This window comes from Pleurodeles waltl, chromosome 2_2 (genome assembly GCF_031143425.1).
Source record: "Pleurodeles waltl isolate 20211129_DDA chromosome 2_2, aPleWal1.hap1.20221129, whole genome shotgun sequence".
NCBI lineage: Eukaryota > Metazoa > Chordata > Amphibia > Caudata > Salamandridae > Pleurodeles > Pleurodeles waltl.
This window is the reverse complement of record NC_090439.1, coordinates 987,095,844-987,123,542: the sequence shown is the minus strand read 5'-3', so window position 1 is coordinate 987,123,542 and position 27,699 is coordinate 987,095,844. Positions and strand designations below refer to the sequence as shown.

General features: G+C 47.0%; 1 protein-coding gene across 1 annotated transcript in view; it reads right to left on the bottom strand.

The window, feature by feature from the left end:
• Positions 1 to 27,699, bottom strand: part of TBC1D31 (TBC1 domain family member 31) — a 578,066-nt gene that overhangs the window by 424,561 nt on the left and 125,806 nt on the right. The window contains exon 6 of the mRNA XM_069220688.1: positions 5,364 to 5,523. Within this exon, the coding sequence (XP_069076789.1) occupies positions 5,364 to 5,523 (160 nt within the window). The remainder of the gene's footprint in view (positions 1 to 5,363; positions 5,524 to 27,699) is intronic.

Sequence of the window (27,699 nt, the reverse complement as noted above, 5' to 3'; positions counted from 1 at the left end):
TCAACATTCCGACCCTGAGGAGAAGACTTTGATTCATGAATCCAAGATCTTCTAGCAAGGTTCCCGCTGGAACCGCTGGTTGCTTTCTGGAGGGTTGAGGAGCCTAACGCTTTTGGATCCCGGACTGTTTAACTGTTCTGTATTCTGGAGCAAAGAAAGAAGAAGCTGTATTGCAGTATAGTGGATATATAGGGCTATGGGCTCTATGGTTGGACATGTGAGTACAGGCTATTCATGGGATATGTAGTATTTGAAAAAAGTTTCTTTGATTGGCTGCTGAAAATAAAGATTGAATAAAGAAAAGCATAATCCTTGCCTCCTTTGCCTTAAGAGAATTGGAAATTCTTGTTGGGAATGCTAGAATATTTTTATTCTGTGTGCATGCCCAACTCTGACAAGCTGTGCCTCAGCTTACCCTAGTTTTGTTAGTATAAATGGTCCATGACCCCATCCCTGCCTTTTCCAGCATGGGAGAAAAGGTGAACTATTGCCAGTATTGGAATCCGTCGAAGACAGTAAAACGACTATGCTTCCTTTGACCTACACTGCCACCTGCTGGCCAAAAAGATATTAAACCTGTTACACTAAATAAACTTGGGAATAGCAAGTGTGCAGCAGAACTCTAAGGAAAATAGATTATAGCCAAGGCATTGCTCAACCCCCCACAGTTTTAACCCGACCTGGCTCACTATCCATTGAAAGGAATAGACAACTTTAAGAACTATTTAATAGCTTTCGATGGCCAAGATTTCAGTCCTACTAGAAAAATACCATTATTGTTGAACAAAGTGGTAAAAAGACAGTGCATCTTCAAATATTTACCCATATTACTAGATTAACTAGGACAAGAAATTGAAGATGTTTATAAGGAAGCTAAACAAAGGCTAGGGTCTAGATTTGCCAAGTCTATCAACATAGCAACGTACATCACAAGTTCTATACACAACCGCAAAGACAGAAAGAGCCAGTCGAAGATTTTGTAACTCCTCTCATGCAACTGTTTAATGCCAATTTGGAGAAATGACTGATCTAATAAAAGATCAAGTAATCATTCAATGTTATAGCAAAAAGGTGCAGGAGAGGATTGGGGATCGTCGAGGAGTCCAGTGCGTCTATGAAAATATAGAAGTGAATGTAATAGGGAAACTTCTAGATGTGGCAACCACTACCACTGAGCTTCATACCGAATAAGCAAATGAAGACGTGACAGTAGTCAACAGAATGAATTTCACTGGCACGAGATGTCCAGCAAGAAATTGAGAGGAACTAGTAAGATATGTGAACAGAGTAAAATATGCAGTAGATGTGGCAGTACTTTCCACAAGTCAGGCTCTAAGAATTGTTTTCAACTAATAGAGTGTAGCAAATGCGTCAGGAAAGGGGATTTTGCCAGAATATGTAGATCTAAAGAGAAAAAACAATGCTGCTTCAGCTGACAAAGATGACATATTTGTTGAAAAAGTGTTGAGTGGTGGGGAAAATGGTTTTAAAAGAAATAGTAGGCTAAAAGCTGATTATTTGATGAATGGTAAACATGTATTATATCTCCCAGTAAATTCAGCTTCGATGCTTACCATAATACTAGAAATATTATGGATAGAAAAGGGTGGGGAAAGTCCTCTGACCTAAAGGTATTAATCACAGTGATTATTAAGGAGGGAATATTGAAATTTTGGGCTATATGTAGGCTGACATTGTTTTCCATGACTTGGGCTGCATCTACAAGTATGACCTACATATTATCATTAATCTTCAAGGGAAAGGTCAGGTCATAGTGGACTGAAGATAAACACAGAGGAAATTATAAGTAATGCCACGGAAGGTTGTGAAGAAAAGTTATAAGCATAAAGATATATGTGCATAAGATTGTGCTGAAAAGGGATGCACAGCCCGTTAGGCATAAACCAAGGAGGATACCTACTGCCATCAGGGAGGAAGTAAGGAAGATGCTTGAAGATATGCTAGATGAGGGAATAATAGAACCAGTTGAATCTCCACAGTGGGTGTCCCCTGTAGTTATAACAAAGTAATTAGATGGAAAATTAAGGATCTGTGTTGACCTTCATGCACTGAACCAAAACATTATTGTAGCTAGTTGTCCTCTGTGTAACATAATGGAGATGGTTTTGCTGCTGAAAGGGGGCAGGAGGAGATACTTTTCCAAACTCGACCTCTGAAGTGCACATCATCAGTCAAACAACGTTCAAAATCCAAAGGACTTATGGCTTTTGTAACTACCATAGTCGGCTTTTGGTTTGCTCTCAGCCGCAAGTATATTCCAACAAATTATGGCCGACATTTTCAAAGAACAGAGACAAGTTTTTTCCCCCTCTATGATATTCTGATTTTTGGGTGAATTATTGATAAACATAACATTGGGTTAAAACCAGTATTAGATAGGATGGCCAAAGCAAGGATGATCTTACGCCAATTTGTCAAGGATGAGGTTGAATACCGCCCAACGGGTTAAACAGGAAACTGATCTCGTCAACACCATCATAAATGCACCTGAACCAAAGGATAAGAATGAAATGAGGTCGTTCATGGGTCTCGTCAAGGATTATGCCAAATTGGTTAGGAATTTTTAAGAGAAAACATAGGCATAAAGAAGCTTCTTGAGAAAGGGGGGAAATGACTGGAAGTATGACCAAGTTAATGCTTTTAAAACGTTGGAAGATGGAATTATGGAATTACTAAAGCCAAGATATTAGCTCCTTTTGACATCAAATATAAAACCATTGTGACCGTAAATGCCAGTTGGCACTGGAGCAGTACTGTGACAAAACCAAGCAGTTAGCGAGAAACCCGTAGCATTTGAGTCCTGTTGTTTGCCAGATGCTGATTGTGATTATTGAGTGAGGAAGCTTTGGCTGCCGTGTGGGATTTGGATTATTTTAAGACCTATGTTTGGGGTATAGATGTGGTACTACGTGCTGATCACAAGCCTTTGTTGCACATTCTACAACCTGATGGAACTTCTAACATAGCTGCAAGGTTGGCTTCTCGTTTGCAAAGTTATACATATAGGTTGGAGTACATTCCACGGTGGAACAACAAACAAGCAAACGATTTGTCTAGGCTACAAGCTCCTTGTTTGTTTAGTGGCGGTGAAGAGGAGGTGGCTAAAGTGGAAGGTGCCTTGCGAGAGTGCAATGGAGCCATTTCCAAAGAAGAGTGATTGACTGAACAAGACAATGATGAGATTTTCAAAGAAATAAAGAGTCTAGTGAATAAGGGGTGTGAGAGTTAAAGCAATGCGAGTGTTGAAGTGAGACCATTTGTCAAAATATTGGGAGAGCTAACCACTGAAGGTAAAGGTGTATTGATACACGGTGAGAGGTCTGTATTGCCATTTTTTTAAGAAAAATCATTTGTATGATATTCCACAAAGGCCACTTAGGGCAATCCATGAAAGTCAGGAATTCTAAAGGACAGTTTTAGATTGCCTGAAATGTTTGAGCATATAAACCAACATTTGAGGGAGTGTGTAGTTTGTCTTGGAAGTGAAAAATGGTTGAAAGTTGGACGAGGTGGTGATCTACAAATGCAGGATCATGGCACAAAATTAAACATGGTGTTTTTAGATTTTATTAGTCCCGTTTAGGCTCTACCTTATAATATGAGGTTTGCAGTGGTGCTAGTAGATACACATTCATATTGATTGGAGGTGGATGTTTTGATTAAAACTACCACTGCCAACACCATAAAAGTCCTCAGAGGTGTTTTTACATGAAACGGAGTTCCTTTATACCTAGTCACTGACTCTGTCAACCTAGGAGGAAATGAAGGAGTTCTTGAGGAGTATGAGTGTCAATAAATGTAAGACATCTGTGTATAACTCCCAGTCCAACAGTGTGGTTAAAAGGGCTAACTGCATCATCAAGGGAGTAATAGAAATGGCTGTGAAAGGTAGGATAGATGCAGAGAAATCTGTACTGATATGGTCGTGGGGCACACTGTTGTTGTTTGAATGTGACAACTAGTCAAACACCTTTCTTCATGATGAGGGGTCGCATTGTACAAATCAAGCTTTTTTCCACTTGGCTGAAGGAAGTCACTGAACGGGACCGGAGCAAAGGTTCTCAGGATGTACGCAGGAGCAATCAGCACAGTTGGGTGAGTGCAGGAGATCGGGTAATGGGAAAGCCAGGGCATGAGATTACAAAGATGTCAACATTTAAAGGTTCTTAGGGGTTTTATCTTCAAAACAAAATTATGTTGAACTGGAAAAGGTGAACAGATGGAACAGACGCATGGTACCTGTTTTTCAGAAAAGAGGTGAAGGAATCCTGTATGCTACAAAGATCGTGATTCTGATAGTTGCAGTTGCCCCATGCTGATGTCCATTGAAAAATGTCTGAAATGTGCTGAGACTTTTGAAGCAGCACATTTAGGGGCTGGTGATAATGTAACCGGATGTAGGCAGGAAAAAAGCATTGAAGGTCCGTTGAGAGGTGCGGGGAGGAATGTTCAAACACAGGTCCAGGAGAGCGCCTGCCGGGCTTGATTACTACGTTTGGTAGACAGTTGTGCAATTTGTTGCTCGTTCTGAGCCTTTTTGTAAGTTTGTTTTACATTTTCAGTGATCTGCTATTGTATCTCATCTTATACATTTCTATTCTTTTCCAGAGCCTTTTTATTGTCCCATTTGAAATCTCGAATGTTACCTTACTTATTATTCACTTGTTCTGTCTTTTATTGGGGTTCTTTCAGGGGTAAAAAGGGGATGTGTTGTGATGTGGCACTTGAAATGGAACAGGGTGGCATCTAGTGGAATATGTTTGCATCAGATGCTTCCTGAGTCCTGGTAGCCCTAGACGAAACTGTTGTTTTTCTGCTGTCTGGTCAGGAAGGGCTCTTCTGCCTTTGTTGCATCCTAGTAAATTACAGCAAGAAACGTACGTTTCCCTTGTAATCTATGCACAACCATAACCTAAAATACATGCTAGCTAACGTTTCTGTGAGCTAAGACAGTGAAATGACTAATTGAATCAGCACTGTTTTATTAAATACATTATCTATTTGTTTTGCAGAATCTTTAAGTTGTATTGAATATATGGACTTGAAGAAGACATCCCTGAATCACAAAACATGTGTTTGGCATGTGTAGACTGCATATGTATTGGGACTAAACAAAATAAAGAGATTTTGGATAATCAGTTCAAACTTTCTTCTCGTTTTGATTAAGACTTCTGAGATGTGAATCGGTCACTGCAGGTTGGAAACATGCTGGCAATTGGTGGGCAACCTTAGTGATTAATGCCAGTGTGGTACTTAATCATCAAAGGCAATCAGCAAACTAGCCTTGATTCTAGTTCTAATGTCTTTATATAGTAAGTTTCTTCAGTTAAGATAAAACTCACCTGACTTGACCCACCATCAAAACTATCAGGAAGAAATTCCAGCTGTCGCACAGCACGCACTTTTGTAGGCATTTGAATTATTCTTAAAAGCTGCTTTGTGTTTAAACACCATAAATGAAGTAGGTTGGACTTTCCTCCAGCTACAAGGACTCGGCCATCTCTGCAAAAAGGAAAGATAGACTGAATGCACTAATTTCCACATAATGAAAATGCCTTTTCACTATAAACTTTCATATTGGTATACAATACAGTTCAATATTCTTAAGGTACATTTGAAAATGTACAATCATTTAATTGGAGTTATAACACTCAAGATTCACAACAACAATCAGTAACTGTGATGAACTACAGGCCCATTATGCTTTGGAAAAATACATTGCACAAGAGAGGCATAGTTCTTTTCAAGTTATTCCAACCCAATTTACGAACTGAAAATTAGGCTAAGGTTCCTAAAGCTAACAGAAACACCATCTAATGTTGTCCTGATACCCCTGCTCATGTTCTGGGTTGTGTGTGAACAGGTTGTGTAATTATGGCTTATCCCTTTTCCTGTATGTCCAATTCTCATATACATGCCAGTTTCTTATAGAGAACAAACATTTCTATCATGTCTACTGTCTCTGGAAGGGGCTGGTCCTGTCAATGGAGCTATTTGGGATCTGGGTGGTGCAGGACTCTGGTCGGTGCATCCATGTTCCCAGCTAAATATCAGCATGTCACAGGTCGCAAATGACGCAGCTTAGACACACTTGGAGTGCCCTACCTCATTAATTGGCCACTGACTGCCTGGGCTCACAGTGCAATCAAGGAAGGCTTTCTCAGTCTGCAAGACTTGTGGTGGCCCTCTCACTCTATTTTATATCAATATCACTGCAGCTCCGGAATGTCCCAGGGGCTCATTCGAATGTTTGCTTCCACTAAGCTGTTTGACACCAGAAGCCTGCTCCATACCTGTAAGTCGCCTGGCTTAAATGGACTCTCTGTTACTAAGAATCTGTGCTTATTACACGGAAAGGGAAAAGGCTGAGGTGTAATGGTGTGCCGTGGTAGCCTCAACTTCTATCACTCGCACATCTATCGCATGGCACTCCTCCAAGTACACCTTCAGGTAGCTCCTTGTTAGCCATGGCTTAGCACATCTTTATGCACAGGATGATCCATCTGCACAATGTCCTCTTATGCACAACCTTTCCTTTCATTTTGCCTACTTTGCCAATAAACAGCTGATGGTCCAGCCGGAGGTCACGTGTCCGGTCTATATAATTTAGAGCCCTTTTAGGGTCCAAATGATGAAGGTGTTCCTCCTCTTTGAATGGATGTGGAGGAGGACAGAAAGCAGGCAGGGTGATAGACTGGTGCAAGTGGAAGGGAGTAACCACCTTTGGCAGGAAAGCAGCCCTGCTTCGCAACACCAACTTATCTGCAAAGAAAGTCATGAAGGGGGGTTTCACACTTAATGTCTGCAATTCACTAACAGGTCGAGCCAACATTACGGCAACAAGAACGACAGTCTTAAACAGAATAAGTCTAAAAGGACAACTATGTAAGGGCTCAAACGGAGCACCGATAAGGTAAGTCAATACCAAATTAAGATCCCACTGAGGCATGATAAAGAGAGAGGGAGGATGCGTATTAGTAAGTACCTTAATAAACCTTAGCACTATAGGGGACTTAAACATGGAAGGTTGGGCAGGTAAATAAAGGAAGGCCGAAAGGGCAGACAAACATCTAACTATTGTAACCGCACAACCTTGTTCAGATAAGAAAATCACAAAGCATAAGATGTCTGCCAAAGGGGCTTTTAAGGGGTCAATAGAATTCTCTCCGCACCACTTTACAAACCTAGCTTGGTGGCGTGTCATCTGGCTGGTAAAATAACATCCACCACATCAGGGGGGAGGGAATAAGAATTCAACCCCGTTCAATCTCCAGCCATGTAGGTGCAGGCTCTGGAGGTGGGGTTGTAGAGCCTGCCACTGCAACTGCGAGAGAAGATCTTCCCTGTAAGACGGGAGTGGATGGCACAGTGATTGGTGAAGTAGGTCTGTGTACCACAAACTTCTCTGCCAATCCAGGGCTATTAATATGACTTGGGCCTGGTCTTCGCGAATCTTCCCCTAAACCAGAGGAATCAAGGGTATGGGGAGAAATACATACAGAAGCTGGGAGCCCCAGTCCAATTGAATTGAGTCCCCCAGTGTTCCTTGCAGGGGAGACTGGAGGCTGCCAAATGATGGGCAGTGCGCGTTCTCGTGAGTGGCAAAAAGGTCTATCTGACGAGTCTCCCAGAATATGTGAATCACTACTTTCGGATGGAGACGCCACTCATCATCAGCTGAAAAATGCCAACTGAGATGGCCTGCACGTACTTTCAGAACTCTGACCAAGTGATTTGCTAGGGTGCAAATCCGATGGTCCAGAGCCCAGAACCAGAGTCACTGAGCTTCTTTGCAAAGAAGATACGACCCCACACCTCCCTGCTTGTTGACATACCACACTGCGGTAGTATTTTCTGTCAAGACCTGAACTTGACTGACTGCAGAAGGAAGGCCAGTCAGATCGCCAGCAGTTCTAACAGACTGATGTGCAACAACTGTTCCTCTGGAGACCACAATCCTTTGATGCAGGAACCAATCAGACCGAGCAGGCGTAAGACCTTTAGGACTGGAACCAATGCTTCACTCAAACATCAGATTCATAGCCTGAATGTTCAGAGTCCTCTGAGGAGGAGGGTAGGCACGATTCACTGTAGTGTCCAGTACTGCCCCTATGAACAGGGTGTGCAGAGAGGGCTCCAGGTGAGACTTGAGCACTTTTATGGAAAAGCCCAGGTTCAACTGCAAGTGATGCAACACCAACTCTGAAGACCTGGCTTTGAACAGCCAATCGCCCAGGTACGGGAATACTGGTACTCCTCACCGCAGGAGATGTGCTGCGACCACTGCCATCACCTTTGTGAAGACTTAAGGTGCGGAAGTATGACCAAACAAAAGGACTGCAAACTGGTACTGTTGTAACTCTACCATGAAAAGGAGATACTTCCCATGCGACTGCGGGATTGGGATGTGAAAATGCGCATTCTGTAAATTGATTGAAACCATCCAGTCTTCCAGATCCAGCACAAGAAGCCCTTGTGCCAGGGTCAGCATTTTGAATTTCTCCTGCTTGTGGAACAAATTCAAAATCTCAAATTACTTGTTTTTTTTTTAAATCAGGAAGTACCGTTAGTAGCATCCCTGACCCAATTCCTGCTCCGGAACCAATTCACTGCACCTTTTTGAAGTAGGGATTGTACCTCCTGCTGGAGGAGGGGCAGAAGATGGTCTTCTGAACAAAAACCTTACTGAGGAGGAAAAGGTGGGGGAAATTCCCGGAAAGGTTGAGCATACCCATTTTCTATTATACTAAAAAAAACACAGGTCCAATGTTACAGACGTCCACTGTAGTAGAAAATGGGACCATCTTCAAAAGCATGCTTTAAGAAGCTGAAAATAGGGCTGCTTTTCTGTGATGATGGCTGTGCAAGAAGAGAGAAGAGGAGGAGGAGGTGGACTGATTGGTGGCTTCTCGCTGTCTCCTCTTGCCACGCCCGGTGTAGAACTTCTAGAGTGGATTGGGTGTCTGTTGCTGCTGGAAGTGCTGCCTGCCATGAAAGGAATAGTTCGGCCAAACCCATTGGACCTTGTGAAATGGTCTGTAGTCTCTCTCCTGATTTTCAAGGTCTGAAGACTTAACTGCCGCTTTGCCATACTCCTCGAACAAAATACCTTATTTGCGGATTGCTCCATTTTCTTTGACTATTTGTCCGCTGGAGAAGTTGAGAAGGACCCTGGAGTTTTTGAAGAACAGCTAGCTTGTACCACCAAGCTGTCGGATGTTGAATGTCAATGTTGAAAACAAAGGATCCCCTGGAGCAGTCTTGTACCTTCTGGCAATGGGCCGAGACACTGCTGGAGCAGACAAAGGTTTCTTCCAAATGTCCAACACAGGTTCAGTCAAAGGCTCACTAAAAGGTAAAAGTGGTTCTGACACAGAGGCAGCAGAATGAAGTACTTCTGTCGATAAGATTCGGCTTGAGTCCTGCTGTAGGAAGGGGTAACTCCAACATACCAAGCATGTCTGTATCACCACATGATATGATGTGACCTCAAGAGGAGGCATGGCCTCTGGCGACAATAATTCCCATTCTGGGGAAGTATCCAAGCCGCTTGTAATATCTAATCCCTCAAAATCCTGGATCATATGACATAATTTCACCTATTCCAGATCAGGATGTTGCTGTGACAGAAATACTATTCTTCCTTGAGAAGCTGTTTAACTTCTCTACAAGATATTTGCCTCAACTCCAGCAGCGGCGCTGTAGGAGACTGCACTTGCGCTGGCGACACCAGTATCGGCATCGTGGATGTATACTTGAACAGCCGAATCCAGAGGGATTGGAGTCAAATGACGCAACGCTGCCATGGAGACTTCCGAAGGCTCCAAGGACGCGATCAGTGCTGATGACTTCTGACGAGTGTCAGCCGGAGAAGGAGTCACCTTACTCAGTGCCGGAAAAGGCCAGAGTATCTGGGCCATCTGCATGGACGGTAGGAACATGGACTGTTAATATGGCATCGGAAAGCCTACCAGGGAATAGGACATCTGACCCATGGGGCCCACAGGCGCACCAGATGGAGTCACGCCCCTGCTAAAAAAATTCTATATATACCATTGTGGAAGCTGGAAGGAACTGTCCTAGGAGCAGGGAAAACTAGATACTCTTTCTCCTGTTGAGGAGGCTGAGGAAGAACTGGAGTCAGAGGGACAACTTCTGGCTCCGGATCAGGAGGTACCGGTGAAGTCGATGGTCTTACTGGACTCGAAGGCGATGCCAGGCAAGCCGCGGGGGATGAAGCATAGACCCTTCAGTAGACCTCAGATGCAGAGACACTGCGGTTGGAGAGACATCTCTTTAAGATCGACGTCACGAACCGTGACGCCGCTTCTTTTTGGGCTTCCTCTTGGATGACTTTGAATAGAGGGGAGACAGCAACTAAGAGTGAGGTTGAGACCTCCGAAAATGTTTCTTCTACTTCCTTAAGAGCTTTGCCTCCCTTTTCTTTTAAGGCCTTCGGGTTCATCTTCTGGGACGAAGAACAGGCGTCGACGTTCTGAGACACCAAAGACAGTCATTGTGAGGGTCCGAGATCGACATCTGACCCTCACATTCCTGGAAGGGCTTCAATCCAGACTTTCTCAGTGGAGATGTTGCAGGAAAACAGTAACTACTGTTTTTCTAACTTGAAACACTGTCGCCAACAGAAACCTAAGGAACAGAGCAAACAACAGTTAAGCGTTGAACGCGTGGAAAAAAGGGAACTGACATCAACACGCCGACGAGGGCATCTTATGGCTCTGATGAAGTCAGATGAAGTTGTGCGCGGAGCTGAGGCATTGGGACGCCCTTGTCAACGTGGGAGCTATGAAGAAAAGTTTCAGTGGAATGCTGGTGCACTGGGAGATATTCAAAAGTTGAGGAATTCACAGGTGGATGTATCCATCAGAAAAACATTTTTATGACAAATGCTTTTTAATCAACCTTTTAAGGCTAGGTAAGGAGCTAGTGGTGTACTTACCAAGGTAATTTAGAGAATTATCTTCCTTTTTACGCCTTTGTTTTCAATCATTTCTGTAAAGTGTTGGAGCATCTTGACCCCAGAGAATAACTGGCAGTCTCATCAGGACCTGAACTAGGTGCTAACTTAGGAGCCCCGTTGTTTCTTTTTCAAGCCTGAGGGTATATGGCAGTTCGTTTGAACAGTCTTGAGAATTCTACCCTCTTCCATCTTATACTGATTTGGCAACGCTTCGTTTCTACAGCTATCAATCCCTTCCTGCCTGGATATTAGTCATGATGAAAGCAGCTCACCAGAATGTAGGGCAAGCTCAGTGCAGGAGGGGTATCTAAAGTACTGTGAGCTTGAGTTGGAACACTGGAGCGGTTTACTTCTCTGCCCTGAACTAGAACAGAGGAGCAACAATACTCATAACTTTCCAAACCAAACTACGACCCGCTCTTCCAGAGAGGACAGACTCTCTTTCCATACCAAGGCTATTCTTAAGTCATCTCAGAAGTCTGTGATGGTTCTGATGGGTATCACCACACAAAACCTACTAATTTCAATGCTGACCTCATCATACCTTAGCAGTGGCGTAACACTCAGAAGAACACCCAGACCATTTCTAGCCTAAGGGTGTGGTGCACATCACGCTAGGTACAGGTATGTCACCATTCCCCAACAGAATGCTCTCCCTTCTCTTACCAAAGAATGCAAAAGGGTTAGCCCCCACTAAACATGGTCACTGCCTGGGCCTCAGGAACTTTGGAGATAAAACTACCGTTATAGTTGGCTGCCATTTAATTGTATCCAGTGCTACCAGGTCCCTGGCCCAGTAACCATGACCAATTACACATTTAACTGAACAAAAACATTTAATCACCAACATTCTTGTTCATCCATTTCTTCACAAGAAAATTCACAATACAGTATTCTTTGAGGAAAAATAAAACGCCTGTGTCTATGGGTTAACAGCTAGTGAGAGTTTTTGAGGCGGGCATGTAGGCTACACACCACCATTGCCATCTTGTTAATGATGATCAATGTGGACTCTGCCAGGTGGAAGCCTAATGCATACATCTAAGAAGACCAGATTTTTTGTTATTGGTTCAGTTACTTTGGCTACCAAATAGATGTCTGCTTTGCCTTTGTTTTCTTCTCTTTTCTGTATTTTGGGTTCCTTGGTAATCCCATCCGATTAATTAGTACTACCTTCCTTTCACTGCCTCTGCTTCCCAGATCTTTCATCTATATGTCTCCCTCCTCTAACATAATGGGTTAGATTCTTCCATCAAATCCAGTCCATAGCACCACACCGACCCTCCTCACTACTCCAGCACTATAAGGTGCTCCTTTAGTGGGCTGACAAAGGATTGAGTTCTTCTGCATCTTCTTCCCTCTGCAGCCTGCTTTAATATCTTTCTGCAGTGGAAGACCAATGAGAACCAAAGGGGATAACCTAACAAGTCAATCAAAATTGATATTTCATCAAACGTTAAAAAATTAAATTAAAAGTAGCGCCATGGAAGCATAGAAAATAAGGATTTTAATTGTTTTCCATACATTTAAAATGGCTGGTCACAGCTATTGGCTTTACCAGTGCTGGCACATTGTAAAACCTTTTGACACTGCTAAAGCCAATATCAGAAACCAGCACGCATTTAGCAAAGCAAGGCTGAATGGCTTTGCCAATGCCTATTTACATTATAATACAAGTGAAAATTGTTCAGGATAACAACACACACTGACCATCCACACACTTGGTTCTGCCCTTCAGCTGTAAGTGTTACCTTAAGGGGGAATACAGACCCTTGCTCTGCTTCATTCTTTTTCAAGTGTACGCCTCACCCCCACCGACTGCCCCAGGCAGAAGCCCCTTGTCACTACCTTAAGCGCCTCCCATTCTAAGGCCCTAGAAGGAGTAGACCCCTTATTCGTCTCAATATATTCTGCCAAGTGGCCGCGTAGGGCCTCTCTGTACGCCTGGTCCTCAAGTGCCGAGGGAGAAAGCCTCCATGATGGTATAAGGGGTCTATCCTCCGACATCCTCATCGTTATTAACAAGGGATTATGATCAGACAAAGTGCGGGCTAAGTATTCTGAGCGTGTCATATTACTTATCAGGCCTGCTGTGCAGACTACTCTGTCAATTCTGGTATGCACTCGGTGGAGACCCGAGTAGTATGAATATTCACTAGACGTTGGGTGGTGCATTCGCCAGACGTCCGACAACCCCCACATGTCCAGCCACTCACTCAGCCTTCTGGCTGTTTTGATTGTCGCTGCCCCATGCAGAGGCGGGGTGGACCTGTCCAGATTTGTGTCTAGTACTGCATTGAAGTCCCCCCCTACTAATAGCTCCCCAGCGCTTTGGCGTGTGAGGTGTCTCGATAGGCTCGTCATAAAGGGGACCTGGTCTTGGTTGGGGGCGTATATGCAGCTTAAGACTATTGGGATACCTTGTAGCTTCCCTTCCAATATCACGAATCTTCCCTCCCGGTCTATATTGGAAGAGGTCAATATGAAGGGGACCCCCGCTCTGATCCATACTAAAGCGCCCCTTGCATAAGCTGAGTATTCTGTTGCAAACACCTGCCCCCTCCACCTGCGCCTTAGCTTCTCTCCCTCTCCAGACGCCAGGTGTGTTTCCTGTAGTAATGCCAACTGTACTCCCCTTCTCTTTAAGTAAGAGAGTATTTTGTGCCTTTTAGCTGGAGTGCCCATCCCCCTAACGTTTCAGGTCAATAAATTATAGTCCGCCATTTCATGATTTCATTCTGGTGACAATACCCCCGCTTCTCCCCAGTCGCAAGGATATTTTCCCACATCATCATGTCTTTGCCGCAGTCAAATTCCGCCACCCACATTGCCATATTAACTTGTAACTGTGTATCCCAACTCCCCATCCCCAGGGCACCTCCTAACCTGTAGGCTGCCCAGTAAACTATGCAACCGTGCAACTTGTTCAACTTTTGATCAGCGGTACTCGCCATTTTGAATGGGCGAGGTTCTGTTCCGGGGGGTGGCCAAGTCCGGAGGGGCCGCCATTACGCTTGACATGCCCAGTCCCCGGCGCCTTCCGCAGGCCCTGGCTAGCCAAGTTCGTCAGCCGTTTGTGGGGTCACCTTCGGGGCTCGGGCTGAATGCTCCAGGTCTTCCGCAGAGGACACCAACGTGTCGTCCGTTTCATTCCCAGAACCTTCCTGAGGGGATGCCTCCCCACCCATGCGTGCTGCCGCTTCCAGTGCTTCCTTCCTGCCTTTCTCTTTCTGTGTTTGTGTGGGCGCCAGTCGTCTGCGGTCTCTGGTCTTCCTTCCCTTCAGGGCTCGGCGAGCATTGCCACCGGTCGGGCCCTCTCCAATGGGACCCCCCGCCTGAGGGCCACGTGACTCAAGCCATTCCCATGCCTCCTCAGGGGATTGGAGGAATGTTGTCTTCCCTTCCAGCATCACTCTCAATCTGGCTGGGTAGAGTAGCGAATACTGGATTCCCTCCTCTCTTAGGGCTCTCTTAACTGCCAGAAACGAAGACCGCTTGTTTTGCACCTCCAGGGTAAAGTCCGGGAACAGTGTCACCTCCCCATTTGCGACTTTAAATGGGCCCGTCTCCCTGGCCCTTTGCAGGAGGAAGTCCCTGTCTCTGTAGTGTAAGAGTTTAGCTATCACGGCCCGGGGGGGTCTCCCCGGGGCAAGGGGCCTCGCCGGCACCCGATGTGCTCGTTCCAGCGTGTAGAATGGGGTCAAGCGCCCCGGCGCCACTGAGGTACTGAACCATTTCTCCAGAAATTCAACAATGTTCTCCCCCTCAGCCCCCTCCGGGAGGCCCACCACGCGCACATTGTTCCTTCTGTTCCTCCCCTCCGCATCTTCAGCTCTTTTTTCGAGTCGCGCCACTCTGTCGGCCAGGGAGGTCACTTCAGCCCTCAGGTCTTTCTGCTTTGGTGCTATCTCGGCCAGTACAGTTTCTGTCTCTTTGACTCTGTCTGCCAGTTTATGGTGGTCCGCTCTCAGTAGGCTCACCTCCACAGCTACTTGACTGATCTCCCGTTGCAACGTTGTTTTGGTGTCTTCGATCGCCCCGAGTATTTTATCTAAAGTATCCTGGACTTTGATCTGCATGTGGCCCTGTGGGTCCGAGTCATCGCTCCCGGACTGAGCTGCAGCGGCCATGGTTCTGTTCTTGTGGCGGCTCCTGGGGGGCATCTGATCAACAGCGGACCTCGCCCCGACAGCTGCCCCAGCTGTTTCAGTTGTTCCGCTTCGGAATGCTTCTCCCCAGGCGCTCTACGTTTAAGCGCTATCCATCTCAGCTCCAGGTCCTTTAGCCCGTCATGGACTCTCAACTGTCACTCTTCATCGTGGCACTAAATTTCCTCCCGCTTGTCTCCCTTGTTGCACCAGGGACACTTCTGTGCTCAGTCCTACTCCTTTATGGATCTCCAGTACTCCAATGCGCCCGGGGGAGTCCACGGTTCAACCTTATAGGCAATCCGCCCCTCGCCCCCGGGGGCGCGATCCGCCATCCGCCAGCTTCAACAGTCGGCCCTTTTTCCTCGCTTGCTTGATCCTATCTTCTGGGTTCCTCAGCCCCGGGTACTCATTCAACCCCCATGGGTCACGGGCCACCTCCGTCCGGGGCCACCCCGATCCGGCCCCCGGCTCGGTCAAACCAGCCACCATGCATCTAGCTCACCGGTGTCTGCAGGGGTCCACCAGGTCCCGTTATCCCTCGTTCTCTCCGCTTCTTCGGTGTGTACCAGGGCCCAAAGGCCCACCTCAAGTCAAGCAGCCCCGCAGTTTGACCCCGGGTCACGTCGCTACCTCGAAATCGTTCCACACTGCCTCTCTCTCGCTCTTGGCCTCGCTTCGTCCCCAATCCTTCCTAGGGGCCTCGTCCGTGGCCCAGAGCAGCACCACTTCACCACCCGTCAGAGTGCGACTTCCGCTGGGCCACCAGAACCCAAATGGCATCTCCACCCCAGCTCCTAGTCTCCGCCGGCAACCTCCGCTTTCTTCAGCCTCCGGGTCGCCTCAACCTGCAGCCCTGCCCGTGGCCGCGGCCCCGATCTCGGGCCTGCCCCCTGTGTTCTTCTGGGGTCACCCGTATCCAGTGTCTCAGTCTCCGTGCGCCTCCACAGTGCGCGATCTCACCTGGGCCCTCACCACTTTGGCCCCCAGGGCCGCCGCAGGGGCCCACACACGCTCGGCCCTCTCCTCTGGTCCACGCAAGGCCTCCGGGCCGCCTCAACCTACGGCCCCGCCCAAGGCCGCGACCTCGATCCCGTTCCTGCCCCCTCTGTTATTCCGGGGCCGCGCGCTTCCAGTGGCACAGTCTCTGTGCGCTTCAGCTGTGCGCGATCTCACCTGGGCCCCCTGGCCCCCGCCAGCACCTCCGCCGCTGCCGGAGAGCCTGCTCGGCGCCTCCCGCTGTTCTGTGCCGTCCGTGCACTCACCACTTCGGCTCTCGGCACCACGCAAGGCCGCGGCCTCTGTCACGTGCTCAGGCCCACAGACTCCGAAGTCCCCGACGGGCAGATTCGGCACCCCCGGGGTCGCCGCAGGGGCCCACACACGCTCGGCCCCCTCCTCTGGTCTCGCCCCGCAGCCTGGACCTCATTCGGCCCGGGGAAGGCACGATTTTGACTTTCTATTCGCCGGCCCCTCCGGAGCTAAGAGTTCAGGCGTGCGCCATCTCCGGGTCCTTGGCCACGCCCCCTCACCCTTGCTCTGCTTCATCAGGACTCAGTTCTTGGTTACAGTGCTCTGCAAATCCATTAATCAGTCTGGGGGGGCGGAGAGATGGTCTTTCAAGTTGGATGCTTACATCTCACTGTTACTTGGCAAACCTTAGCACTTTCAAAACAAGGGCTATGCTGGTAAAACATGACCAGATGAGTCAACATCTGCATCCTAATCCCCTTCTCTAAATAAAGTGAGTGCACCAGCAGCAGAATGTGTGTGAGGAGCCCCACAGAGACTTTGGCATTTGTAAGGAAATGCCTCCTTGGCATGGTTACCCCCTGAGTTTTTGCCTTTGCTGATGCCAAGTTATGATTTGAAAGTGTGTTGGGACTTGCTAACCAGGCCCCAGCACCAGTATTCTTTCCCTAAACTGTACCTTTGTCTCCACAATTGGCACAACCCTGGCACCCAGGTAAGTCCCTTGTAACTGGTACCCCTGGCACCAAGAGCCCTGATGCCAGGGAAGGTCTCTAAGGGCTGCAGCATGTCTTATGCCACCCTGGGGACCCCTCACTCAGCACATACACACTGCTTGCCAGCTTGTGTGTGCTGGTGGGGAGAAAATGAATAAGTCGACATGGCACTCCCCTCAGAGTACCATGCCAACCTCACACTGCCTATGGCATAGATAAGTCACCCCTCTAGCAGGCCTTACAGCCCTAAGGCAGGGTGCACTATACCACAGGTGAGGGCATAGGTGAGGCATGCCCCTACAATGTCTAGGTAAACCTTAGACATTGGAAGTGCAGGGTAGCCATAAGAGTATATGGTCTGGGAGTCTGTCAAACACGAACTCCACAGCACCATAATGGCTACACTGAAAACTGTGAAGTTTGGCATCAAACTTCTCAGCACAATAAATGCACACTGATGCCAGTGTGGACTTTATTGTAAAAATACACCCAGAGGGCATCTTAGAGATGCCCCCTGAAAATATAACCGATTTCCAGTGTGTTTCTACCAGCCTGCCACACACCAGACATGTTGCTGGCCACATGGGGAGAGTGCCTTTGTCGCTCTGTGGCCAGGAACAAAGCCTGTACTGGGTGGAGGTGCTTCTCACCTCCCCCTGCAGGAACTGTGACTCCTGGCGGTGAGCCTCAAAGGCTCACCCTCTTTGTTACAGCTCCACAGGGCATCCCAGCTAGTGGAGATGCCCACCCCTCCGGCCACTGCCCCCACTTTTGGCGGTAAGGCTCGAGGAGATAATAAGAAAAACAAGGATGAGTCGACCCCCAGTCAGGACAGCCCCTAAGGTGTCCTGAGCTGAGGTGACTCTTACTTTTAGAAATCCTCCATCTTGTAGAAGGAGGATTCCCCCAATAGGATTAGAGATGTGCCCCCCTCCCCACAGGGAGGAGGCACAAAGAGGGTGTAGCCACCCTCAAGGACAGTAGCCATTGGCTACTGCCCTCCCAGACCTAAACACACCCCTAAATTCAGTATTTAGGGGCTCCCAGAACTGAGGAAGATAGATTCCTGCAACCTAAAGAAGAAGAAGGACTGCTGACCTGAAGCCCTGCAGTGAAGACGGAGACGACAACTGATTTGGCCCCAGCCCCACCGGCCTGTTTCCCTACTTCGAAGAAAACTGCAACAGCGACGCATCCAACAGGGTACAGTGACCTCTGAAGCCTCAGAGGACTACCCTGCATCTAAAGGACCAAGAAGCTCCTTAGAACAGCTGCCCTGTTCAAGAAGCTGCAACTTTTTGAAACAAAGAAGCAACTTTTAAAGACCACACGTTTCCCGCCGGAAGAGTGAGACTTTCCACTCTGCACTAGACGCCCCCGGCTCGACCTGCGGAAAACTAACTCTACAGGGAGGACTCCCTGGCGACTGCGAGCCCGTGAGTAGCCAGAGTTGACACTCCTGAGCCCCCACCGCAACACCTGCAGAGGAAATCCAGAGGATCCCCCTGACCGCAACTACCTGCTTCTAGGAACCCGACGCCTGGATACCACACTGCACCCACAGCCCCCAGGACCTGAAGGAACCGAACTCCAGTGCAGGAGCGACCCCCAGGCGACCCTCTGCCTAGCCCAGGTGGTGGCTACCCCAAGGAGCCCCCCTGTGCCTGCCTGCATCGCTCCCCATTGATTCCTATTGAAAACCCGACGCCTGTTTGCACTCTGCACCCGGCCGTCCCTGTGCCGCTGAGGGTGTACTTTCTGTGCCTGCTTGTGTGCCCCCCCAGTGCCCTGCAAAACCCCCCTGGTCTGCCCTCCGAAGTCGCGGGTACTTACCTGCTGGCAGACTGGAACCGGGGCACCCCTATTTCCATTGAAGTCTGTGTGTTTTGGGCACCACTTTGACCTCTGCACCTGACCGGCCCTGAGCTGCCGGTCTGGTAACTTTGGGGTTGCCTTGAATCCCCAACGGTGGGCTACCCTGGACCCAACTTTGAACCCTGTAAGTGTTTTACTTACCTGTGAACTTAAGATTTACTTCCCTCCCCCAGGAACTGTTGATTTTTGCACTGTGTCCACTTTTAAAATAGCTTATTGCCATTTTTGCCAAAACTGTACATGCTATTGTGATAATTCAAAGTTAAGTTCTTAAAATACCTAAGTGAAATACCTTTCATTTAAAGTATTGTTTGTAAATCTTGAACCTGTGGTTCTTAAAATAAACTAAGAAAATATATTTTTCTATATAAAAACCTATTGGCCTGAAATTGTCTTTGAGTGTGTGTTCATCATTTATTGCTTGTGTGTGTACAACAAATGCTTAACACTACCCTCTGATAAGCCTACTGCCCAACCACACTACCACAAAATAGAGCATTAGAATTATCTCTTTTTGCCACTATGTTACCTCTAAGGGGAACCATTGGACTCTGTGCATGCTATTTCTTACTTTGAAATAGTACATACAGAGCCAACTTCCTACAGCATTCTTTCACAGAACTAATCTGTTGCATTTCCACACATGCACCCAACTTCAACAAATGCAACAATAGCTGAAGGTGCAAACATCACCAGTGCAGTGTGGGACACAGGGGCAAAAAAAAAAAACATATGCCCCCATCCCCCCTCACTATAAAACTGCCTCAGCAGCCTATTAAACTCTGGCCCAGGGACAGCTCTAAGAGGCCTAAATATGCTGCTCTGACCTGTACCGTCAGGGATGAGTGCAGATTAATAGTGCAAGACACACTTCATGCTGTGCCCTTCATTATCATTTGCTGTATGTTAGTGAAAAGGTACGAATGTGCATTAGGGTTGCAGTAGGATTTTGAGATGCCCGAGAGTGGTGCAAGTCAGCCACTCACCATATAAATTCGGAGGGAAAAACAGTCCTACAGCTGGCCTCAGGAAAAGTTGTTTGCGTGCCTTTCATATTCAACCCTAAATTGTATGATCCAAGACGGCTAGTTTTGGAATAAAAAATAGCAGTACCCCAGCTTGGAGAATACGAAGAGGCATACAAATCTAGGAGGAACAGGAGCAGACAACTTACAATGGGACATAGTACAAATAGTCTTCTCATTTGTATTTTCTTGTGTTTAAGGGAGGAGAGAGGAAGAGCAGCAGTCTTTGCCAACTACTAGACAAGTGCAGGAATTAGACAGTATGCTCACAATCCAGAGCTGGATCCCCAAGGAATACAATTTGAACACAAGACTAAAGTGTGAGTCATGTCTTTTTTGTTTAACCATGTGCGATGCTGTAGGAAGCTGGCTCTGTATATGCTATATAAAAATGAGATATAGTGTGCACAGAGTCCAGGGGCTCCCCAGAGGCTTAACGGAGGCCAAAGTAGATACTAATGCTCTCTTTTGTGGTAGTGTAGTCGAGCAGTTAGGCTTATCAGAGGGCAGTGCAAAGCATTTGTTGTACACACACACAGACAATAGAAGACGCCCACACTCAATGACTTAACTCCAGACCAATGGTTTTTATATAGCAAAAATATATTTTGTTGATTTATTTCTAGAACCACAAGATTCAAGTTGCAGTTAAGCACATAAATTAATAAGTATTTCACATATGTATCAATATCACTTTGATTAGAATTGGTAAGTTGTACAGTTTTTGAATAAATGGCAATAATCTGTTTTAAAAGTTGACACTGCAATCTTCAGAACAGTTCCTGGGGGAAGAGAAGTTAGTACGTTTTTGGAGGCATGCACAACACTTACAGTTCCAGTGTCTTGGGTTAGAATGTCCACAGGTTGGGGTTCAAGTTAACCCTAAACTCCTATCACCAGCAACACGGGGCCAGCCGGGTGCAGAGATCAAAGTTGAGGCAAATTTAACATGGGATCCTATGGAGACTGGGGGCACTTGGTTTCAGATCTGCTGGCAGGTAAGTATCAATGTCTTTGGAGGGCAGACCTGGGGGGTTTAGAGGAGCACCGGGGGATGGGGGGGGGGGGGATTGAGGGTCACAATTAGGCACCAAACTTACGCCCTCAGCGGTACAGGGGTGGCCGGGTGCAGGGTGCAAACAGAGCATCGGGCTCCCAATGCTTACCTATGAGGGACCCCAGGGGTCACTTAGATGCTGTAGACTGGGTCCAGAGGGTAGGTTTGGGAAAACCACAGGCTGGACAAGTAGGAGTGCCTCCTGCTGAACGTTGCTGCACCGGTGGTTGGATTCTCCAAGGCCTGCTGGCAGTGGGTACAATGTACCTTTAGACGTCAAATATCTTTGTCCGGAGCTTTTGCAGTATGGACTCACACTGCAGGCGTCGTCGTGGGAGGCAGGATAGGGCAACCCAGGGTGGGCACTTGCTCTGAATCGCCTGGGGATTCTCTCTAGCCAGTTGGGCCACCTGGACACGGACTGTGGGTGTTGGTGCGGAGTGGTCAGGACCCCCGGATCTGGAGAGGCTCTGGAATCCTTTGATGTATTTTTCTCTTGGACAGAGCAGCTGTCCTCAGGAGTTCTTAGTTCTTTATGATGCAGGGCAGCCCTCTGGAGCTTGGCAGAGGTCGCTGGTCCTGCAGGATGCGTTGCTTTCTTTTTGCAGGTTCTCTGAAGCAGGAGACAGGCCAGTAGGGCTGGGGACAAGTCAGTTTGCGCCTTCCTTCTTCTCTGCTGGGGTTTCAGCAGAGTAGTCCTTCTTTCTTGTGAGGCTGCCAGGAATCTGATGACTTGGGTCCAGGGGAACCCTTAAATCCTGGATTCAGGGGCATTACAGGGGTCAGAGGACGCCAATTGCTACTGACCCTGAGGTTGCCTACACCCTTCTTGTGTCTAGTCCATTTGCGGAGGGGGACACAAACCTAACCCTATTGGCCCCTGTCCTCCAAACCAAGTTGGAGGATTCTGCAGGAAGGTGGTCACCTCAGCTCTCGACACCTTATGGGTGGTCCTAGCTGGGATGGTCACTCCTTCCTGCTTTCCATAATTTTCCCGTAGACCTGCCGCCAAAGGTGGGGCTTTGTCCGGGTGGGTGGGCAACTCCACTAGCTGGAGTGCTCTGGGGCACTGTAACAAGAGGCCTGAGCCTTTGAGGCTCACCGCCAGGTGTTACAGTTCCTGCAGGGGGGAGGTGTGAAGCACCTCCAGCCAGTGCAGGCTTCAATTCTAGCCACCAAGATCACAAAATGCTCTCACCCCAGGGGGGCAGAAAGTCATCTCTTGTTGGCAGGCTGGCACAGACCAGGCAGTCCTGCACTAAAAGATTGGGTAAAATACAGGAGGCATATCTAAGAGGCCCTCTTGGGTGCATTGTTCAATACATCCAACACGGACATCAGTGTGGGCTTATTGTACTGAGAAGTTTGATACCAAACTTCCCAGTATTCAGTGAAGCCATTATGGAACTGTGGAGTTCGTAATGACAAACTCCCAGACCATACACTCAATATGGCTCCACTGCACTTACAATGTAGGAATGGACTTAGACATTGTAGGGACATATTGCTTATGAAGTTATGCCCTCACCTGTGGTATAGTGCACCCTGCCTTAGGGCTGTAATGCCTGCTAGAGGGGTGACATACCTATGCCACAGGCAGTGGTTTATGGGCATGGCACCTTTGAGAGGGGTGTGATGTCGATTTTGCCTTTTTCTCCCCACCAGCACAAACAAGCTGCAAAGGCAGTGTGCAAGTGCTTGGCGAGGGGTCTCCCAGGGTGGCATAATACATGGTGCAGCCCTTCCCTGGCCACAGGGCCCTTGGTATCATCCGTACCTTTTACAAGAGACTTATCTGGGTGCCTGGGGGGGGTTCCAATTGCGTAAACAAAGGTACAGGTTTTGGGAAATATCACTGGTGCTGGGGTCTGGTTAGCAGGATCCCAGCACACACACAAACAAAATTGGCATCAATATCAGGCAAAAAGTGGGGGGTAACCATGCCAACAAGGGCACTTTCCTACAGATGCTCAGAACAAAAGGGTGTGTATTGAAAACACGCTTCTGTTAAATGTAGCAGACATCAGAACTCCTGATTTAACGAATCACTGCAAGAGAGCAAAAAGACAGCGCATTTGATTTGGAGAGTGACATAAATGGTCACAGGGGAAAAAATGACTTCTAAAACACAATTAAAGGACTAGGAAACATTTCAGGCAGCTAAAATCTGCATGACAAATTACAAAGGCAGTGGAATTGGTCTTGTGTTCTGTTTCCCATTAACCCGACATTCACCTACCTACTGTGCTGTTGCCTTATTTGCAGGTGTTCTGCGACAAGCAAGGCTGCCTTTTCCTAATCAACAAAGTGAAAAAGATCTGTGACAGTATAAAAAAGACTCAGGTCCTCTTTACGAATGTGGCAGCTTTAAGACTGCCACACTCGTGGTGGTGGTCGGACCGCCGACAAAGTGGCGGTCCGAGGGCTACAGTCAGACCCCTGGCACTGCCGCTCTTAGGCCGGCCGACGGCCTGGTGTTGCCGGTGGTCTTAATCCACCAGGGCTGACTCCCGTGCCTGCCAGCTTGTGCATGGCGGTTCCACCTCCATGCAAAGGCTGGCAGAGAGAGGGTGCCACATGGCATGGGCAGTGCAGGGGCCCCCATGGACAGCCTCATTGCGCTTTTCCCTGTCTGATTTACAGGCAGTGAAAAGTGCAAGGGGTGCTGACGCACCCAACGCATCCCAACATAGTTGCTAGCTCGATTACGAGCTGGCATCAATGTTGTGGTGAGTTTCCTGCTTGGCTAGTAGGAAACTTGTAATAGGGCCAGCGGGTGGAAGACCGGAGTGGCGGTCTTCCGACCCAAAGAGTTGCCAAACTAATAATGAGGCCCTCAATGTCACTCAAGGGCGCCAGGATAGGGCCTTTTGTGGGTGGATGTATGAGCCCGTTAGCAGCTACAAATATGGGACGCAGAGAATCTTGGCCAATGATCATCTTGCAGACTTTGTCCTAATGTCTTACAAGCTGATAAGTGAATCTGTTTAATGATATTCTGTTTCTGGGGGTTATTTTTGCCCCTCGAAGATTGGGGTATGTGAAGACATTCACGCATGATTCTATTATTATCAACAATTACCAGCAATTTACTATCCTTCCCGACCCTGCTTAACTTGGGGAAGTGTCTAAAGAAGACTGTTTCTGAAAAGCTTTCCATCTACCAGGACCACAACACTCTTGCCAGACAAGATTCCGACTAAGACAAGGAACCATAACTATGTGGGGGATTGTCTTGGATGAAATGACATCTATTTTGGGTGAGGGGGTGTGGCAGGAAATATAATGAAAATGTCACTTACCCAGTGTACATCTGTTCGTGGCATCAGTCGCAGTAGATTCGCATGTTCTGCAATAGCTCGCCATCTGGTGTTGGGCCGGAGTGTTACAAGTTGTTTTTCTTCGAAGAAGTCTTTCGAGTCACGGGACCGAGTGACTCCTCCTTTTGTCTCCATTGCGCATGGGCGTCGACTCCATCCTCGATTGTTTTTCCCCGCAGAGGGTGAGGTAGGAGTTGAATTGTAGTAATAGTGCCCATGCAATGGAGTGACTAAGTATGCACTTATTTAAGGTTGAGATGATACATATATAAATAATTGAAGGTAACTTCCAAACTGCTACAGGCTCCCGGGGAGGCGGGTGGGCACATGCGAATCTACTGCGACTGATGCCACGAACAGATGTACACTGGGTAAGTGACATTTTCAGTTCGATGGCATCTGTCGCTGTAGATACGCATGTTCTGCAATAGACTAGTAAGCAGTTATTTCCCCAAAAGCGGTGGATCAGCCTGTAGGAGTGGAAGTAGTCTGAAATAATGTCCTTAATACAGCTTGACCTACTGTGGCTTGTTGTGCGGATAACACGTCTACACAGTAGTGCTTGGTGAATGTGTGAGGCGTAGACCATGTGGCTGCCTTACATATTTCTTGCATTGGGATGTTTCCTAGAAAGGCCATGGTAGCACCTTTCTTTCTGGTTGAGTGTGCCCTTGGTGTAATGGGCAGCTGTCGTTTAGCTTTAAGGTAGCAGATTTGGATGCATTTAACTATCCATCTGGCTATACCTTGTTTTGAAATTGGGTTTCCTGCATGAGGTTTTTGAAATGCAATAAAGAGTTGTTTAGTCTTTCTGATGTTCTTTGTTCTGTCGATGTAATACATTAATGCTCTTTTGACATCTAATGTATGTAGTGCCCTTTCAGCTACGGTATCTGGCTGTGGAAAGAACACCGGAAGTTCCACTGTTTGATTTAGATGGAACGGTGAAATAACCTTTGGCAAAAATTTAGGATTGGTCCTTAGGACGACTTTATTTTTGTGTAGTTGTATAAAAGGTTCCTGTATAGTAAACGCCTGAATCTCGCTTACTCTTCTCAGGGAAGTAATGGCGATGAGAAATGCCACCTTCCAGGTTAGGAACTGTATGTCGCAGGAGTGCATGGGTTCAAAAGGTGGACCCATAAGTCTAGTTAGGACAACATTTAGGTTCCATGAAGGAACAGGTAGTGTTCTTGGTGGTATAATTCTCCTAAGGCCCTCCATGAATGCTTTAATGACTGGTATTTTATATAGGGAAGTTGAATAGGTAGTCTGCAGGTATGCAGATATTGCTGCAAGGTGAATCTTAATGGAAGAGAAAGCTAGGTTAGATTTTTGTAAGTGAAGCAAGTAACCCACTACATGTTCTGGAGTTGTGTGTAATGGTTGTATTTGATTAATATGGCAGTAGCAAACAAACCTCTTCCATTTACTTGCATAGCAGTGCCTGGTGGATGGCCTTCTAGCTTGTTTTATGACTTCCATACATTCTTGGGTAAGTTGTAAGTGCCCGAATTCTAGGATTTCAGGAGCCAGATTGCTAGATTCAGCGATGCTGGATCTGGGTGTCTGATCTTTTGGTTGTGCTGTGTCAACAGATCTGGCCTGTTGGGCAATTTGATGCAGGGTACCACTGATAGGTCTAGCAGCGTTGTGTACCAGGGTTGCCTTGCCCAAGTTGGTGCTATCAATATGAGTTTGAGTTTGCTTTGACTGAGTTTGTTTACCAGGTAAGGAAGGAGAGGGAGAGGAGGAAAAGCGTAAGCAAATATCCCTGACCAGTTCATCCATAGGGCATTGCCTTGGGATTGCTTGTGTGGGTATCTGGATGCGAAGTTTTGGCATTTTGCGTTCTCCCTTGTCGCAAACAAGTCTATCTGAGGTGTTCCCCAGAGTTTGAAATAAGTGTTCAGTATTTGGGGGTGAATTTCCCATTCGTGGACCTGTTGGTGATCTCGAGAGAGATTGTCTGCGAGTTGATTTTGTATCCCTGGTATAAACTGTGCAATTAGGCGAATTTGGTTGTGAATTGCCCAATGCCACATTTTTTGTGCTAACAGGCTTAACTGCGTGGAGTGCGTCCCTCCCTGCTTGTTTAGATAATACATTGTTGTCATGTTGTCTGTTTTGACGAGAATGTATTTGTGAACTATTATTGGTTGGAAAGCTTTTAGTGCTTGAAAAACTGCAAGAAGTTCTAGGTGATTGATATGCAGTTTTGTTTGATGTACGTTCCATTGTCCTTGTATGCTGTGTTGATCGAGGTGTGCTCCCCACCCTGTCATGGAAGCATCTGTTGTTATTACGTATTGTGGCACTGGGTCTTGGAAAGGCCGCCCCTTGTTTAAATTTATGTTGTTCCACCACAGAAGCGAGAGGTAAGTTTGGCGGTCTATTAACACCAGATCTAGAAGGTGACCCTGTGCTTGAGACCACTGTGATGCTAGGCATTGTTGTAAGGGCCTCATGTGCAGTCTTGCGTTTGGGACAATGGCTATGCATGATGACATCATGCCTAGGAGTTGTAATACCATCTTTGCTTGTATCTTTTGTGTTGGATACATGCGTTGTATGATGGTGTTGAAATTTTGAATTCTTTGTGGACTTGGAGTGGCTACTCCTTTTGATGTGTCTATTATGGCTCCCAGGTATTGTTGTACCTTGCGTGGCCGAATTTTGGATTTTGTGAAATTGACGGTGAACCCTAGTTTGAAGAGGGTTTGTATGATATGATTTGTGTGATTTGAGCACTCTATTAACGAATGGGCCTTGATTAGCCAGTCGTCTAGATATGGGAACACATGTATTTGCTGCCTTCTGATGTGTGCAGCGACTACCGCTAGACATTTGGTAAAGACTCTTGGTGCGGTTGTTAATCCGAAAGGCAGTACCTTGAATTGGTAATGTATTCCTTTGAATACAAACCTTAGGTATTTCCTGTGCGATGGGTGAATTGGTATATGGAAATAAGCATCCTTGAGGTCTAAAGTTGCCATGTAGTCGTGCAGCTTTAGCAATGGCAATACTTCTTGTAGTGTGACCATGTGGAAGTGGTCTGATTTGATGAAAGTGTTGACTACTCTGAGGTCTAGGATTGGTCTCAGTGTTTTGTCCTTCTTTGGTATCAGAAAGTACAGTGAGTAAACTCCTGTGTTTATTTGTGTGTTTGGCACTAATTCGATTGCATTCTTTTGCAATAGTGCCTGCACTTCTATCTCTAGGAGATTGGAATGGTGTGTTGTTAAATTTTGTGCTTTTGGTGGTATGTTTGGAGGGAACTGTAGAAATTCTATGCAGTAACCATG